Source organism: Carcharodon carcharias, chromosome 4 (assembly GCF_017639515.1).
Source record: "Carcharodon carcharias isolate sCarCar2 chromosome 4, sCarCar2.pri, whole genome shotgun sequence".
NCBI lineage: Eukaryota > Metazoa > Chordata > Chondrichthyes > Lamniformes > Lamnidae > Carcharodon > Carcharodon carcharias.
Window position 1 is genome coordinate 141,144,777 of NC_054470.1, and position 19,097 is coordinate 141,163,873.

Below are 19,097 nucleotides of genomic sequence, written 5' to 3' on the forward strand. Positions count from 1 at the left end.
TGGGCGAGTGGAGCTCCAACAACACTCAAAAAGCTCAATACCATCCAAGACAAAGCAGCCTGCTTGATTGGCACCCCACCTATCACCTTCAACATTCACTCCCTCCACCTCTGATGCATAGTGGCAACAGCATATACCACCTACAAGGTGCACTGCAGAAACTCACCATGGCTCCTTTGACAGCACCTTCCAAACCTGTGGCCTCTACCACCTAGAAGGACAAGAGCAACAGATGCATGGAAACACCACCACCTTCAAGCTCCCCTCCAAGTCACACACCATCCTGGCTTGGAACTATATCCCTGCTCCTTCACTGTTGCTGGGTCAAAGTCCTGGAACTCTCTTCCCAACAGCACTGTGGTTGTTCCTACAATATATGGATTGCAGCAGTTCAAGAAGATAGCTAATCATCCTCTTCTCAAGGTTAAATAGGGATGGGCAATAAATGCTGGCTTAGCCAACGACACCCACATCCTATGAACAAATAAATAATGAACCCTCCATATCCCCAATCTACACAAACCTATGGACGGAACTTATGAGCCCTATCAAAATGTTGGAAAATCTTTGAAACTCTAACAAAATTGTCAAAATAAACATTGAAACTCCATACAAAAAAACTAATCCTCTCAGGTGCTCATAAAATTGTCAATGAACGTTGCCATTCAAGCCTTTCTTGAAATATCTTTATTCATATTAATCTTGTCATAAAACTGTCAAAATAAATAAATAGCCATTCAACCATCACTTCAAGAAACAGAATCTTCTTAGGAACTCATAAAACTATCAATTCAAACAAAATCCACAGTCCACTTGACAACTGTACCAACAACCCCTGCTGATATGAATCCAATAGTGAAGTTTGGAGCTCAGCCAAGTATTCTAAATGAGATTCCAATGCACAACTGTGTCAATAAAACCTATAGAGTTGAATACAATAAAATCTTTGAAGTAGGAGAACAAATGGACATCTGTTCCACTGTTTCAAAGGCTAAACAGATCGCTGTCAATCAAATAAGTCAGCCATCTGTTCAGCTATTACAAAGGTTCAACAGATGGTTGGAAAATCAATCGATGTAAAGATTAAAGTGCAAGATCAAACTGATACACATCAAAATCTGAATCTCAATTCTGCTCAATGCAGAAGAGCACTTTATCCACTGAATAAAGTACTCTTAATCATCTGAATACTTTCACAATGTTGGTAAATTTAATAGTCATTTACCTTTCAGGGGCAAAGCTCTAACATCAATCACTGCATTAAAAACATATTTAAATTATCAAAGTGTCTAATTAGTCAACAACACTTTTAAACTTACCTTTCAAAATGTTCCCGTCTCCAGAACAGGCGTCCACCAAAGCTCCCGACCCTGCTGAGCTACCGTGAACCACATAACCTTTAGAAGCCTTCTGAAGATGGCCCAGCTCCATGAAAATTGTGGGGATTCAGAAATCACCACCTCCACAATGGAGTCACTGGCATCAGGATTACTAAGTGTGGAAGCACAACCCATACCCCATCCTGTGGCCTTGAAAATAGCAGAGGACGCAAATGAGGTCCATATTTGCAATTGGGTCCCAATGACTCTTTTCCCCCTGCCCAACATAGGTTTGCCCCACATCCGGATGGCAAAATCTAGCCCATAAATCCAACAGCTGTCACCTTTGTTCCTTACTTTACTAGTCATTGCAGGGTATACAATAAAATACTATGGGCAGGATTTTACACTTGGCGGGGGTGCTTGGTGGGGGCAGCCGGGAAGCTGACTGCCGCCTGCGATTGGTATCGCACTGCGATTTTACGCAGCTCTGCCCAGCATGGAACTCGAGCGGCAGTGCTCAGCGCTGCCTGTGCGGGCAGGGGGAGGAGGGTGAGCAGTCCTAGTGCAAACGTCGCGCATGCATGGGAAAGACTGATTCAATCACCCTGAGACATGAGGCTGTCTCAGGGAGATGAAACATTGTTTAAAAAAACTTAATGAACAAAATAAAAATGTCATAAAACATGTCCCCTCATTTGACTCTGTCACATGAGTAAGGACAAATTTGTAATTCAAATGTAACATTTTTATTTTATTTTCATTTGCTTTAGGAAACCTCATCCCACCCAAAGATGAGGTTTCCTAAAAAGTGCAAAGGCCGCTTGGCGTTTTCGCCTGCCTGCCAATCATAAAGTTGGACAGGCAGCGTAAATTTGAATTTAATTACCTTTTTAATGGCCTTTCTAGGCCTTTTAATTGTCAGTGGGTGCACTGCCAACTCCAGCGTGTGCCCATCTAACAAAATATCGCGGGACTACACAATGACGTTGGGACACTCGCCCAGGGTCATCGTGCGTCATTTTACGTTTGTTCAGGTCAGGCGTGCACTCGCATGTGTCCCAGCTATGCCTGTCTCTTTATGGGGTATGTGGAACATTCCTTGTTCCAGTCCTACTCCGGCCCCCTCCCACAACTCTTTCTCCGGTACATCGATGATTGCTTCCGTACTGCTTCATGCTCTCGTCTGGACCTGGACAAATTTATTAATTTTGTTTCCAATTTCCACCCATTTTCACGTGGTCCATCTCTGACACTTCGCTTCCCTTCCTTGACCTCTCCGTCTCAATTTCTGGTGATAGACTGTCCACCAATATTCATTACGAGCCTAGCGACTCCCACAGCTACCTCGACTACAGCTCCCCATACCCCACTTCCTGTAAGGACTCCATCCCATTCTCTCAGTTTCTTCGCCTCCGTCGCATCTGTTCTGATGATGCCACTTTCAAAACAGTTCCTCTGACATGTCTTCCTTCTTCCTTAACTGAGGTTTTCCACCCATGGTGGTTCACAGGGCCCTCAACCGTGTCCTGCTCATCTCCCGCGCATCCGCCCTCACACCTTCCTCTCCCTCCCAGAACCATGATAGGGTCCCTCTCGTCCTCACTTATCACCCCACCAGCCTCCGCATTCAAAGGATCATCCTCTGCCATTTCCGCCAACTCCAGCATGATGCAAACACCACACACATCTTCCCTTCACCCGCCCGGCGGCATTCCGTAGGGATCGTTCCCTCCGAGACACCCTAGTCCACTCCTCCATCACCCCCTACACCTCAACCCCCTCCCACGGCACCTTCCTATGCAACTGCAGAAGGTGCAACACCTGCCCCTTTACTTCCCCTCTCCTCGCCATCCAAGGGCCCAAACACTCCTTTCAAGTGAAGCAGCATTTCACTTGCACTTCCCTCAATTTAGTCTACTGCATTTGCTGCTCCCAATGTGGTTTCCTCTACATTGGAGAGACCAAACGCAGACTGGGTGACCAATTTGCGGAACACCTTCGGTCTGTCCGCAAACATGACCCAGACCTCCTTGTCGCTTGCCATTTCAACACTCCACCCTACTCTCATGCCCACATGTCCGTCCTTGGCCTGCTGCATTGTTCCAGTGAAGCTCAACGCAAACTGGAGGAACAGCACCTCATCTTCTGACTAGGCACTTTACAGCCTTCCGGACTGAATATTGAGTTCAAAATTTTAGATCATGAACTCTCTCCTCCATCCCCACCCCCTTTCCGATCCCCCTTTTTTCCAATCATTTATATAGGTTTTTCTTTTCCCATCTATTTCCAGTATTTTTAAATATATTTCCATCCATTGTTTTATCTCTGCCTTTTAGCCTATTTCAATCCCTTCCTCCCATCCCACCCCCACTAGGGCTATCTGTACCTTTATTATCACATTCCTTAGATAATATCACCAGCTTCATCACCTTTGTCCTTTTGTCTATGACATCTTTTGGCTATCTCCACCTATCACTGGCCCTCTATCCAGCTCCATCTGTCCCACGACCATTCCCCCCCCCCCTTAAACCAGCTTATAGTTCACCTCTTTTCTATTTTTCCTTAGTTCTGTTGAAGAGTCATACAGACTCGAAACATTAACTGTGTTCCTCTCCGCAGATGCTATCAGACCTGCTGAGTTTTTCCAGGTATTTTTGTTTTTGTTTTCAATATTCTGCCCCATGTTTTCAAAAGTTAATCCAAAATGTTCACTTTTGAGAACTTTTGAGAACTTAACAGTGCTCTATTTCCTCTGTTTATTTGCAATATAAATTGCCAGATAGGTCACAGTTTCTCCCTCCAGCTCAGGAAACTATAAAGTTGGAAAATGAGTTAACAACACAGAAAGTGATCAACATGAAATAATTAGAAGTAATCAAACCACTGTTAACAACCTTAAAATTAGAGCTAGGCAGTTCAGGAATTATGTCAGAAAGCAGTTTTTCATATTGAGGATAGTGGAAATCTCGAACACTCTCCCCCAAAAAGCTGCCGCGACTAGATCAATTGAAAATTTCAAAACTAGGATAAGCTGGTGTTCGTTAGCTAAGGGTAATGAAACCAAGGCAGGTAAATGGAGTCAAGAGGCAAATCTGCTATGATTTAATTGACTAGCAGAACAAGCTGAATGGTCTACTCCTGTTCCTATGTTCTTATTCTCCACCCAGGGGGCAATTTTAACGTTAACCGGATCTGCAGAATTAAAGGTTGTTATAAAGTACCAGGAATCTGGTAATATTTAACCAAAGGTCATGCAGTCTAAAAAATGTCATAAGACGCGGTGGGTGGAATTTAATGCAAAAGAGCATGTTTTCCAATGGCGTGGATGGAAGCGGGCACCATTTCTGTTCAAGTCAGTAGTCGTCACACATGCAGTTACAATGTAGATTGTATGTGCGTGTTGTGGCTATAGGTACCACAGAAAATTATGCAACAGGGGCAGGCAGGATGTGTCTGCCCCTGTCATCACCAGACACAATTGTAGTTTGGGCCAGGCTATAAAAGGCCCGCCTCTCCAAGCATCCAGTTTCTGCAAGCAGGGAGAAGTAGGGGGAAGCTGGGAGCAAGATATCCCATCTGCAGGGCCACTAAAGCCTTCTTTAGCTCAATTAAATCAAAAAGTAAAAAATAATATTGCAAGTCAAAGCACTCCGTCTGCACCCACCTTTGCAGCTTTTGTGAGTTAAACCCCCTAATTCCACCCTCTCCTCTGCACAAATCATCTTCTGGGTCCCCCACCCAGTCCCTCCTCTCCTCTACAGAAAACATTTTCTGGGACCACCCACCCCACCACCCCCCCCACTCCGCCCTCTCCTCTACAGCAATTATCTTCCGGGAACCCCATCACTCCCTCCACCCCCCAACCAGCACCGTGTCAGGTTCCAAACAATGAGTGGCCCCACAGTTCAGCGATGCCTCCCCGCAGACTCTTCTCCTGGCTGACTGGGAACAGCGCTCTTCCAGAGAGATGGCAATAGGAGACACTCCCATTTGACCAAGGAGGCCTGGACAGAGATCATAGAGGAGGTGAGCAGCCTTGGGATCCAATGACAAACATGAGTCCACTGCTGCAAAAGGGTTCCAAAGCACAAGGGTAAGTGACAATGTGTCACTGCGTCAAACAGCCTCTAATGAGAGTATCAAGCAATCGAACTTTGCAAGTTGGGAGAGCGGACAGGCTGGAGAATGTGCAGTCATCCTCAGTACTTCATGACACTAGAAGCCAGACCCTGTGACACTTGTGCATGATAAGGTGATTGGATGCCAGTTAGAATGTGGGGCCAGTGTATGGCATGGGGATGCATAAGGACAAGGGAATTAAATGTCTCTTGACATGCCATTAAGTCTCCACTTTATTATGCAGGACAAGGTGACATTGAATGCCAAGGAGACAGTCAAGACGGGAGGAGGTGTTCCCACTACCCAACAATAACACATGCCTTAACAGGTAAAGGTAAGCAAGAGATAAGCACTGGTTTGAAACACTTCTGTTTCACCTAACCCATTGCTGATTTTCCTTTGTTATTGGTCGCTCATGTTCAGTAATAGTGAAGATAATGTAGTAAGTGAAAGTGATGAGGCAACTGCAAATATCAGAATGAGACATAACTAGGCCGACAAAATGATGGGGTTGAGGGTGTGGTAGCGAGCGCCCCCTACAAAATTAAATGTCAGGGTCTGAGAGTTGCATCCAGGGCATCAATAAATTATGCGAGTAGGTTGACTTTGCATCACCTGGTACACATCATACCTGCATAATGCCAGCACTTGTGAAGCAGTACTCAGGCCCCACTTTCAGCCCCATTGTTTGCTTGTTGTTTACAAGAAATAAAAAAATCTGGTGATTTAATCTTTGAAGCTGAGAAATGGAGCAAAGATTACGAGCAGCTAAAAGAAGTGAAATAACATAAAAAGATGTTCATTTTCACAATACTTACTCTACTAACCAGTGATAACTGCAATGATTTCCACTGCTTTATATTTCCACATTTGTGGATTATATGATATGCAATTCTATGGTTTGCAGGAGTATTTCCAGAATTAATGAAAAAAAGGTCCAACTAAATCAAAAAGTAAAAATAATGTTCAAGTTACAGTGTTACCTTCACATCCCCTATTGTTCCTTTAATTCTTGTTATAATGAATGTAATATTTAACAGTTCTTCCTGATTAGATGGTTCCAGGTAAGTCTTTATATTCAAAGATTCTTCAGTAAACTGAACTACTCCATTTGGATTTCCAAACTTTAGTATCTAAGGAATGAAAAAGACAAGAATTTTCACCATTGCTTAAATTTAGAAGATTATTGATAATCGTTCTCAAAAATTAGTTTTGTTCATTCTGAACCCTGAATGGTCTCAGGTATGCAAGAGCTAACAGACCACAACCCTAACCATACAACCAAAGCAAAATCATCTGTCTGTATGCAAACATACATTGAAATATGATTTATGTAATACAAAGAAAACATCAGCTAATCACTTCACTGATTAAAAGCATAATAGGCACAGCATGGCAAGAGCACTAAAAAGGTGTCATAGCATAAAAGGCTATGAATTCAATCCCTTTTTTTGTTTTAATTAATACTTTATTTTTTAAAAAATTAACAGCAGTCATAATAAGTAACTGTACAAAAAAATCTTACAGTACAGCAATAATTCAATACACTTATATTTGGAAGAGAGAGAAAGAGAAAGAAAGGGAAAGAGAAGTAGGAGGAAGAAAAAAAAGGAAAGCAAAAAAAAACCCTCCCCAACCCCCCAAAAAATAAATAATAAGAAAATCAACAACAATCATAGATCAGATATAGTTTCACCTGATGTCCAATCAATCCTGAAGAGGCTCCACCGATTGATTGTATGGAGCTTGGCAACCTTTCTTAGATTACTTTGAGGAATTACAGCTCTCTACTTTAACTGCCCTCTTAGAGGTGTAGTTTATTTTCTCAAGTTTAAGGTCCTGCATAAGACCTCATATCCAATTAATAAAAGAAGGCAGAGAGACTGTAACAGAATAATACATCTAGATAATAATGTTGAAAAGGCATCAGTCTGAACTTTTGCAAGAGGGATGCCATTTGGTTCCACTCCGAAGAGTGCTGTAATAGAAGAGGGTTCAATGTTGCTATTGAAACTATGTGAGAGTGATCTAAAAAATGTTGTCCAATCAATCCCGAATTTTGTTGAGTTCAAATGTCCTTCTATTCAGAAGACCTGTCTTTTGCTCACAAAAAAAGGGGAAAACATTAGAGGTTGTTATCACAAGGCCACTATCACACAATTCTTAGTAACTCATTCAAGAATAGTGTAGATTGGATCCTGGGAGCAGGGCATACCAGCTGCTGGTTCAGCCCAATGCTGCCGTGTATGCCTGGCAGATCAAAAACGGAGAAAAGTGGGGAGAGAAAATTAAATAGAAACATAACCAAAAAAAAACGTTGCTTAATGTAATACATTCAAGATAATTGTAAAAGGTGAAGCTTCTAAATAATGCATTTTGATAAAGATTTGAATTAAATAACAATGCCACAAACATATGCCCTAGGGCTTAATGGAAGTGGGATGTTGGGGGAAAATTTTAAGTGCATTATTCAGACGCTCTGTATTTCAACGAATGATTTATAGGTTGTTGACATACAAATAAAACATGGCTACATGATATTAAGTCTGCAGTGTCATGCAATTTCAATAGAACAAATAATCAACACAATATTATATATCCAAAGAGTAGTTTAAACAGTATTATTCATCCCTCAATCACTTACTGTTAATAACACTTTTCCAGCTTTATGATCAATTTCTGCTTGACCAAAGTCCAGGTTAAGCTGGATGCTGAAAGTCTCTTGTATTTCAATTTCTCCATGTGGTAAGACATTCAATTCAATGATTCTATTCCCAGTCTCTCCGTCTCTAAAATAGAATGATCCATTCACAGGATCGCTTATGTCTGTGTTGGACAATGGTAAGATTGAATCTGAGTTTGGACCCAGAATGTTCCATTTTATCTAGGGAAAAAAATGATACAGTGAGTTATCAGGATCACAGAAACATAACGAGGAGGAGAATAAGTTAGGGGGAACATTTTTTGACATTCTGTCCTCCCACATCCAGTGGACAGAGGCAGAGTGGAATTTGCATGGTTGGGGGTGTGGGGGGGTGCTGGGGTGGTGGTGGTGTGGGGATGGGGCTCACCTGTCGGAAGCATATTTTTGAATCTTTAAAGTATAATTTTCCAACCATAGATGCAAATGATCAAAGAAATTATGCACTACAATCAGCTAAATTTCCAATAAGGGATGAAGCTCTTCACCGGTTGAATAAATAAATTACGATTATTGCATAAAAGTACCTTGACATTGGTGCAGATCTGCCTAATTTGCCTTGAAGTTATATGCAGAAAACTGCAACTATTTTACTGAAAATGGTTTGGATTAAGTTTCTTTCCTTTGCACTGGAAGATACCTCATCCATGATGATTTTCCTAAATTTTAATCTCAAACTGTTCTAACTCCCATGCTTATTTATGGCTTCTCTGCCTTTTAACTTCACACAACCTCACCATTCATATAAACCCTTAACAAAAATCCATCAGAAACTAGGGGCAGAATTTTCTGCCTGTTGGACGGGCTAGTCAGGAGCAGGCGCGAGTGGGTGCAGAGCTGACCGCCACCCGCGATCGGCTGCACGCCGCCATTTTAAGTGGACGGGCCAATTAAGGCCCGCCCAGCATGACGCACGGCCGGTAGCACTGAGCACTACCTGTGCAGGCCGGGGGAGGAGAGCGAGTAGGGGCCAGCGCTCTTTAGTGCTCGCAAAAGAGCACAGAAATCATCCTGAGACACAGAGCTGCCTCAGAGAGATTAAGTTCATATTGAAATATTTAAATAAAGGTAAAAATTTATTTAGACGTGTCCCCTTTTGTGACAGTGCCACATGAGCTGGGACATGTTTATGAATTGTGACAAAAATATTTATTCATTTAATAAAACTTTTTTTCCATGAACTTGATATCCCCTACCTGTGAGGGGACCAGAAGTGCATTCAGTATTCTCAATGCAGCTGAAAGCCAAGTTATGGCACAAAATAAAAATTGCACTTCTGGTTTTATATTTAATTGTTCAAGGTATATTTTAATTATTCTTGGGATACGGTTACACTAGCAAGGCCGTATTTATTGCTCATCCCTAGTTGCTCTGAGTCTATTACAAGTCAAGCACATGGTGTGAGACCAGATTCACATATAGGTCAAACTGAGTCATGACTATACAACAACAATTTGCTCTTACATAGTACCAAGTAAAATTTCTCAAAACACTTAATTGGAATGTCATCAAACGAATTATGACACTGAGTCACAAAGGTAAATATTAGGGCAGAGGACAAGAGCATGGCTTTAAGGAGAAACTTAAAGGCTAAGGAAAGGGAAATAAAGATGTAGAAAGGTTTAGGGAGAAAATTACATAGCTTAGGCCTTTGACAGTTAAAGGCATGGCCACAAATGGGGGAGTGGTTAAAATCTGGAATGCTAAAGAGACCAGAATATATTCTAATGCCTATAGACTAACACAACAGTTTCACAACATTGATCATTAACCTTTAACATTTCAAAGAATTTTGCAGCTTTATAGTAATTTATGGTCTGACCATGTTAATCAGGACACTGTAAAAAAATCACATGGTTTTATTTGAGGAATAAAGAAATCTCCCATTGTCATCGCCAACATTCATTACTCAATGGCCAGGATTTCGCGGTCCGCGAGTGGGGGGTGGGACCTAAAATGACGCAGGATGACGTCGGGCAGAACTCCCAACGTCACCCTGCTCCATTTAAATTTTCAGGTAGGCGCCTGCCGACCTGTCAATGGCCAATTGAGGCCAATGACAGAGTTATTAAACTAATTAATGGACCTGCCCATCCAACCTTAAGGTTGGCCGGCAGGCCAGGAGCTCTGGTAGGCTTTAGAAAAAGCATGAAACCTCATCCACGGCCAGGATGAGGTTTCGTGTAGGTTTTAAATATAATTAAAGAGTATGTAAAAGTTATGGACATGTCCCAACTCATGTGACAGTGTCACATGAGGGGACATGTCAGGAGAATTTTTTCTCCCTATTTTTCAGATTTTTTATTGTGGAGCCGATCTCCCTGAGGCAGCACTTAGCCTCAGGGAGATGAGTGCACTCTTTCTTGTGCATGCTCTCGGTTCAGGGAATCTACCCCCGCCCACACGGGAAGCGCATAGCGCTTCCAGGAGAACGTCATGCTGGGCAGGCCTTAATTGGCCTGCCCACGTAAAATAGTGATGCGCCCCTGATTGGGGGCGCCAATCAGAGGCACACATCCATGCACCCGCTCTTAAACCACCCCCCGATGGAGGGAAAATTCTGCCCAATGAAACACAATAAGTAGTGTAATGAAAAATGTATGATTTTAAGTTGAATTTATATATCTATATTCTTATGTTAAGAAAGGTTAAATTGGTTTCAGTTTCATTTAGATTTTGTTTATGAACTTTGGTGTCAGGGGGTCTGGATAGTCTTGTGACTGAAAGGTTTCATGTCTTTCAGGTATGTTTAATGAGGTCTTCCAACCCCTAAGGTTAAAGAGGTGGGTTAAAAGGGGTTAAAAGTTCAGTGATTTTGGAAACAAAACACAAAGCAGAAAAGCTTTGCTGTTGCCTAGCGAAAGTGATCCAGGGACACAGAAAAGACAGGAGAGAGGAGTTCAGTGTGTGTGTCAAAGAGAGAGAGAGAAGATGGGGTTTAAGCTCTCTGAGAAGTAAAACTACAAGGCTATTGGCACAGTATTTAACTGAATAATCAGTTATAGGACTCAGTAAAGTGATCAGTTTAGCAGAGATTCTATGGAAGACTGAGTTTAGGGAACTCATTTGAAGAAACAGTGAGTTTACAGTGGGGTTTTGGGGTATCTCACGGAGAGATTTGAGTTGGGTGAGAAGCATCAAGTAAATGCTTAGGAATTCACTAGAAGAAAACCATTTGCAACTATGCCAGTCCCAAGCAAGAAGCCTCTGTGTCAAGCTAGTGGTAACTCTTCACTGATTTGTCTGTAAAGATATTGCTAGGGTAAAAGGAATAGTAGGAATTTGAATTGTCTTATTGTATTGTGATCTTTCCGGCCTTTTTGCCTGGTGAAATATAGTTCAGTTTTCTTGTTTTAATAAATATTTTATACTTTTTATTAAAAATTCATCAGCAGACTCCTGTGAATTTGCTCCATGCCTTATCTCCACGTTTCTAAAAAAAGTTAGGATCTATCAAGCCAGATTTCACACTGGGATCAGAACACTAGTCATCCATGAAGAATATGTTTGATAGGGATAAGCTGAAACCTACATGCACATCACCAGTAAATCCTCCTGTCCTTTCCAGCATCAGTGTTAACATCTGTGTTGCATTGGGATTAGGGATGATGAGATGGGTCAGGTTTAGGAATCGAATGGTCCCACCGATGGAGTCACTTTCACGGATGGTTACTCTGGTGGTGAGCTGTGTTCCAAGTATAGCTCCTCTCGTTGCTGCTGTCAATTGAATCTCGAACTCCTCATCAAGTTCGCTGCAGGGAAATAAACTACAAATGTCAACCTGGCTTCCATTTTAAAACTGTACAGTAAATTTAAACATTGCACAAATGATTAAACAGTAGATTATCCACATATCTGTTAGAAAATGTTCAGATTTGCTGTTCACAATTTAAAAAAAAACAAAGAATTTACAATGTTTAGATTCATTGACCATCTATTTAATACTTCCTTATGTCACTGAGGGGTTCGAACAATTTCCAATACCTTTTTCTTTTTTTCATTCATTCACAGGATGTGGACATTACTGGCTAGGCCAGCGTTTATTGTCCATACCTAATTGTCCTTGAAAAGATGGTGGTGAGCAGCTTTCTTGAGCCGCTGCAGTCCATGTGGTGCAGGTACACCCACAGTGCTGTTAGGGAGGGAGTTCCAGGATTTTGATCCAGCAACAGTGAAGGAACGGCGATATAGTTCCAAGGCAGGATGGTGCATGGTAGGTGGTGGTGTACTCATGCATCAGCTGCCCTTGTCCTTCTAGGCGGCAGAGATTGTAGGTTTAGAATGTGCTGTCGGTGGAGCCTTGGTAAGTGGCTGCAGTGCATTTTGTAGATGGTGCACACTGCTGCCACTGTGTGTCAGTGGTGGGATGGAGTGAATGGTTAAGGTTTGGATGGGTGTCGATCAAGCAAGTTATTTTGTCCTGGCAGGTGTCAAGCTTCGAGTGTTTTTTTTTTAATGTTTCATGGGATGTGAGCATCGCTGGCAAGGTCAGTGTTTGTTGCCAATCCCTAAATACCCTTGAAGTGAGTGACTTGCTAGACAATTTCAGAGGGTATTTAAGAGTTAACCCTATTTGCTGTGGGTTTGGAGTCACTTGCAGGCCAGACCAGCTAAGAATGGCAGATTTCTTTCCCTAAAGGACATTAGTGAACCAAATGGGTTTTTACAACAATTGATGATAGTTTCATATATAAATATATATAAAAACAAAAAAACTGCGGATGCAGGAAATCCAAAACAAAAACAGAATTACCTGGAAAAACTCAGCAGGTCTGGCAGCATCGGCAGAGAAGAAAAGAGTTGACGTTTCGAGTCCTCATGACCCTTCGACAGAACTGTCGAAGGGTCATGAGGACTCGAAACGTCAACTCTTTTCTTCTCTGCCGATGCTGCCAGACCTGCTGAGTTTTTCCAGGTAATTCTGATGATAGTTTCATGGTCACTATTACTGAGAATTGCATTCAATTCCAGGGTTTTAGTAATTTGAATTTGAATTCAAATTCCACCAGCTTCCATGATTGAATTTAACCCATGTCTCCAGAGCATTAACCTGGGTCTCTGGATTATTAGCCCAGCGACATTCCTATTACATTAATGTCTCCTGAGACGCACTCATCCAGGGAAGTGCAGCGTATTCCATCACATTCCTGACTTGTGCCTTGTAGATGGTTGACAAGCTTTGGGGAGTCAGGTGGTGAGTTACTCGCCACAGAACTCCAAGCCTCTGACCTGTGCCTGCCACAGTATTTTTTATGGTTGGTCCAGTTCAGTTTCTGATCAATGGTAACCCCAAGGGTGTTGATAGTCGGGGATTCAGCAATGGGAATGCCAATTAATGTCCAGGGTAGATGGTCAAATTCTCTCTTGTTGGAGATGGTCATTGCCTGGCACTTGTGTGGCACAAGTGTTACTTGCCACTTATCGGCCCAAGCCTGAATGTTTTCCAGGTCTTGCTGTATATGTAGTATTTCGTTAACATTACGGATACTGTAGCGGACAATCAAGTCGCTTAGGACCACCTATTATCATGGAGTATAAATTGTTTGCAAAATACTGCTTCCAGTTAAGTGTCAGGTTGAATTATTATATATTATATGCATATTATATTATATTATATTATATTGTATTATATTATATATATATATATATTAAAACAATATTGCTTCTAGGTCGGAGATTGTGTATTTAAGCTCATTCCAGAATTTAAGTACATAAATCTAGGCTGACATTTTGCAGATAAAATGTTAAATCAGGATCCTGTCTGTAAAGGATCTACTTTTTTTGAAGAAGAAGAGCAAAAAGTTCTCCCAGTATTGTGGCCAATGTTTGTCCCTGAACAAAACACTATAAGTAGTCATTCATCTCATTGCTATTTGTTAGACCATGTTATGTGCATATTGACTACAATGAGTGACTAGGCTTCAAAAATGCTTTGGCTGTAAATTGCTCAGGATATCCAGAACATGAAAGGTATCACATAAATAGGAATTGCTTCTTTCAATTAAGCAACATAGTAAAAAGATCTTTAAAAATCACCTTGCTTTCTAATGTATCATTGCAATTTTCCAAATGGGATATGATTTTTTTTAAGTATGCACTGGTGGCAGAAACTTCAGCCAAAGCCAGCTCATAATGAGTTCTGCCCATTGACAGAGCTCTAGGTTTTAATTTCAGAAGCAGCTGAAGGGTAGAATATATGCCCTATTGAGAGAGATGGCTTAGAGGAACCATGCTTTGGGGCTGAATTTTACGTTGAGAGGTGAGATCCCTTCACCACCCCACCCCTACTACCCCCCCGGCTTAAAAGATGAGGGCAAGCTTGCCCCCACTTGGCTGGTTCGCCCTGCAGCCAATTAATAGCTGTCGGACCATTACTTGGTTTAAGATGGGACTTCAAACTATGTTGGGAAGCAAGTCCCACCTCAGAGAGTTCTCAGCCAATCAAATGGTTGGCAGCTCTTATGTCCCAGCAATGCCACTGGGAGCAATGCCTACTGCTGAGACTACAGTGAGTCCTGGAGGGAAGTGTGCTGCAACAGAGCCAAACTTCAAGGTAAGTCTGGGTCTCACTGGGGCTAGGCCAGCAGGCCCCAGTAAGGAGAGCAGGGAGAAGGGAGCTGGGGTAGACAGAAGGAGGCAGGGGAAACGCAGGGTGGGAGAACATCTTGGTTGGGGGTGGGGGGGGCTCCAATTGACACTGGGGGTTAGGGATGGGCAGTGGTGTCCAAAAAAGAAGCAACAGCCCCTTGCCACCAGCTTTCACTAAGTGGGCTGGACATGGCTCTGCTGTACACCCGCACACATCCTACCCTCATACCAATGCTTCTTGTCGCTGGCAAAATCCCAGGGACGGCAGGAAGACGCCCTTAAGTAGCCATCAATTGGCCACAAGGGCCTCAACAGGCCCAGGGGCGAGTAGGCATACTGACATTTCCCCCATTGCTTTCAGATCTGCAGTGGGGGTGAGTGCAGGTGGGTAGGTGCGGGGAATGTATCCAGTGGCATGGTGCCCAATTTTACTGCCCACCCCCACCCGGGCCTGCCATCTTATCCCCAGGTGCTATTAAATTCAACCTTAGATTGGTGAATGCTAAACATATAGAATCGAGTCTGGTGCAACACTTTGTGCCTAAGCTATAAATAGGGAGCAAAAGACCTTGTGTTGTTCACATGTTTTTTCTGAAATATTTCCTTCAGTAGTACGTTTTGTCGAATTTGGTTTTAGGGATCTAATGAGCATACAGGAGGAGTCAGTTTAATAGATGGTTACTCTGGTGGCAAGCTTAGTTTCAAACACTAACCTTTTGATATTTTAGCAAATATTTTTCCTTACCTTTCAGTGTCATCAATAATGGTTACATTGATAAAGCTCTGATTTTGTCCATGGTAGAATATGACTGTACTGTTAGGAAGGATGTAGTCATCTCCATTGGGAGCTGCTGTGATAGCTCGAGAGGTAAACTCTGCTGTGACAAATCCATATGTTCCCCACTTTCTTACCAAAGGAATTCCAAGTATCCCAATGTCCTCCTCAACTAAGCAATCAAATGCAGGATTGATAACTGTTAATCCTTCTGGTCATTAAATTACATTCTATGCAGTCACACTACCAAATTGTAACTAGTATCCCTTAAAGATTTGTGTTATACTTTTGCTTATTAGCAATATGGAATTAACAATTTATTCCAATTATGTATAGTTATAATCAAATATATTCAAATAGTTGTCTTTGCTTTTTCTTTATTCATTTTCATCTGTATTAGGTAATATAATTCACTAAAAACATTGAACATTTTTGTACATTGCTAGGCTCAGAGAATCAAATATGTAGAGACTGCTTTGAATAATCAATTATACAATACTTGACGATATTTTTTTACTCACAGTCAACTGCAGAATTTCCTGGCTGGTGTGCTTGCAGAGCGGGAGCAGGCGAAGGCGGGCGCTGACCCGATCACCGCCCGCAATTGGGTCGGTGCCACCATTTTAAGCGGGCGGACCAATTAAGGCCCACCCAGCGTGAATCGCCGCTCCCGAGGACAGCGGGAGTGGGCAGGTAGTGGTGGGACTGCAGTGACCAATAACGACTCCGCCGCCTGTTTTAAAAAGCTGCTGCAGCCTTTCAAAGGCTGGGAATCATGGATAGTGGAAGGGCTCCCTAGAGCGCTGCTGGTGAGCAGGCCAGGCAGGAGGGTAGGGCAGGGTGGCACTGTGCCCCTCGTTTTTTTAGACGATTGCCTTGCTGTTCTCCTCGAGGAGGTGGCCACATGGCAGTAGGTCCTTGTACCCCAGGACAGGAGCAGGAGGCCCCTCCACATGACAAAACGTGCCTGGGACGAGGTGGCGCAGGTGGTGAGCTCCCACAATGTGGTGCGATGCACGTGGATCCAGTACCGCAAGCGCTTTAATGACCTCTTGCGTTCGGGAAGGGTGAGTACCATGTTGGCATGGGTCACTTAACCCAGCACATAGGCTCTCCCCCCGGTGCCCCGCCCCCCCACCCAAGTCTGAGTGTAGTGACTCATTGAATCATTGATGGCATGTGTCCTTCGCTGAGTGGGCCAGCAGATATTGCCCATGCTGAGGTCACCTTGAGAGGGTAGTGAAGAGATGGATTCTGCCCCCACAGCATGTGGTATACTGAGACCCACATTACTGGTTTGGGGGCAACCTGGAGGAGCTGCACCTAGGCGCAGTGCTGGAACTCCAGGACATGTCAAAGTCAGGGTGATGACATGCTGGGAGGGGAGCTTCAAGGTGGCGTGACACCGATTGATCTGCTGCCCTCTGTGCTCCATGTGCTTGCACCTCCTTGCTATGAAAGGTTAGACTGTGTGGTACCAAATGTGATGTAGGCAGCATTTGGCCAAGGGGGTGGGGGGGTGACAGGCCTAACATCTTTGTGTGGGTGTTCGGCAGCAGCGGGGTGAGGAGGCACTGGAGGCCTGTAATGTCCCACTCTGGTTGGGGTGGACCGGCCACAAAGAGAATCCAGGTGCAAGTAGCACTAATCAATGTCCTTCTCTCCTTTTCAGGAGAAGAATGCACATAATGCCGCCGAACAGGTGAGGACTGGCGGAGGGCCGGCCCAGGTGGAGATGCTTAGCTGATTCGAGCAGGAGTCCCTAGATCTGGAGAGGCATCTTGCACCCAGGTCCACTGGTGTCGGTGAGGCTGGAGTGCCACAGGCAGGCATATTTGCCCAGCACTGAGGTCACCATTGTTCTCCCAACAGCCATGGCAGTGCTGAATGTTCAGTGATTAAAGTTTGCAACATGGCTTGACCATTGCTTATGGAAGGGTGAACGCATAATGATCTGGGGGACAGGGATGCACACTGACATTGTCTCCACGCTAACTGATCTAACGTCCTTGTTCTTCCTTTCAGCATCAGTGGAGCAGGACTGGGAGGAGGAGCAGCAGGGGCCCCCTCTCACACCTGAGGGCCCTGAAGTCTTGGACCCACCAGCGTCACACCATCTCTGCCAGGCAGGCACCACTGCAGATGCTAGCACCTTGGTGGGAATTAGATCGGCTAGTGTCCCGGGGCACAGTGGTGAGGGCAAATCACAGTCGCTGAAGGAGCTGGCAGAGACAGAGTGTGCCCACGGTGCCAGCAGTTGAAGGACTGCAGGGGACCAGGCACATGCTCAGTCGCCGCCTGATGATGTGCCTCTGGAGTCGTCCACAATGCAGCAAATGCAGGAAATGCGGCCGGGTGCACGGGAGCATCTGGTGGAGATACATGAGGCTATGTTTGGCTTGATGTCCGTGGTGGAGGAATCTACTTGGACCATTGCCCATGCAATGAGTATCATGGCCAAGCTCCATCCTTCCTCCAGAGAGAGAGGCTACTCTCGCGGAGAGGCTCCTCCAGGAAAATGCACGCCTGAACAGAGCATCTGCAACCTGCCTGACACAAGTGTGGACAGCTGATTGGGAAGCACCGCAAAGATCACCCATCGACCCTTGGAAGGAGCCAGAGGCATAGAAGTTGAGGGCAGCTGTGACCTTTAGTGCCACTGGCATAAGGTGTCCACCTACACAGTTCACGGAGATCTCAGGCCTAATCATCTGACAGATGTAGTTGACTGTCTCCCTTGAGAGACTGAGCCTCCTTTGGCACTGCACCTCAGGCATATCGAGGTAACTGCTTCGTCACCTGTATACCCTGGTAGCAGAATAGTAGCATCTTCTGCAGCCCCTTCCGCCTTGGACTACCTCTTGGCTCTGCACCCCTTGTGCCTGTGCCTCTCCTCCCAAAGATGGCTCCACTGGAGGCTGAATGTGCAATCCTGGCCTCCTCCCCCTTCTCACTCTCCCTGCCTCCTCAGAGGAGGTGCCTCCAGTGGAGAGTTCAACACCCATTCCCAGGCTAAGGGAAGGCTTCCTGAAACCTGCAGGCCCAAAAACGACTCTTCACTGCAGAGTGCTGACCTGAAGGTCGTGAGTCCAGTCCAAGCAGCTGGTATGCGTTTTGAAGTATTGCAACTCACACAGGCAATTATCAGTAACTTTGCAAATTAAATATTTGACAGAGCACACTCGCGGCCCCACTGAGCCCTCTTATCCCGCCCGTGGATGAGGTTTATACAAATGTCTCCTACCCGCTTGCCCGTTGCACCTGTGCGACGACCCGAAGATCGCACGGGCGTCACAAAATTGCTGTCAATTGGCACCTCATGAGCCTTAAGTGGCCTGTTAATTAATGGTGGGCACACCTCAGATATCATCGTGTGCCAGCCTAACAAAATATCGCAATGGCGCGCGGTGATGTCAGGACACTCGCCTGACGTCACCACGTGTCATGTTACGCATCGGCATGCGGGTCCCACCCCCGCACACCAATGGGAAAATTCTGCCCTATCAATCATCCTCAATTGATTACATCACCATTGTTATTCCTCCACCTCATATGTCATTACACACCAAATACATGAAAAATAGTGGCCCTC

The 19,097-nt window shown here is 44.1% G+C and overlaps 1 protein-coding gene across 1 annotated transcript in view; it reads right to left on the reverse strand.

Annotated features, from left to right (window-relative positions):
* The window catches only part of adgrv1 (adhesion G protein-coupled receptor V1), a 723,938-nt gene that overhangs the window by 366,217 nt on the left and 338,624 nt on the right, over window positions 1–19,097 (reverse strand). Inside the window, 4 exon segments of the mRNA XM_041185339.1 lie at window positions 6,425–6,574; window positions 8,086–8,325; window positions 11,675–11,894; window positions 15,476–15,677. Of these exon segments, the coding sequence (XP_041041273.1) occupies window positions 6,425–6,574; window positions 8,086–8,325; window positions 11,675–11,894; window positions 15,476–15,677 (812 nt within the window).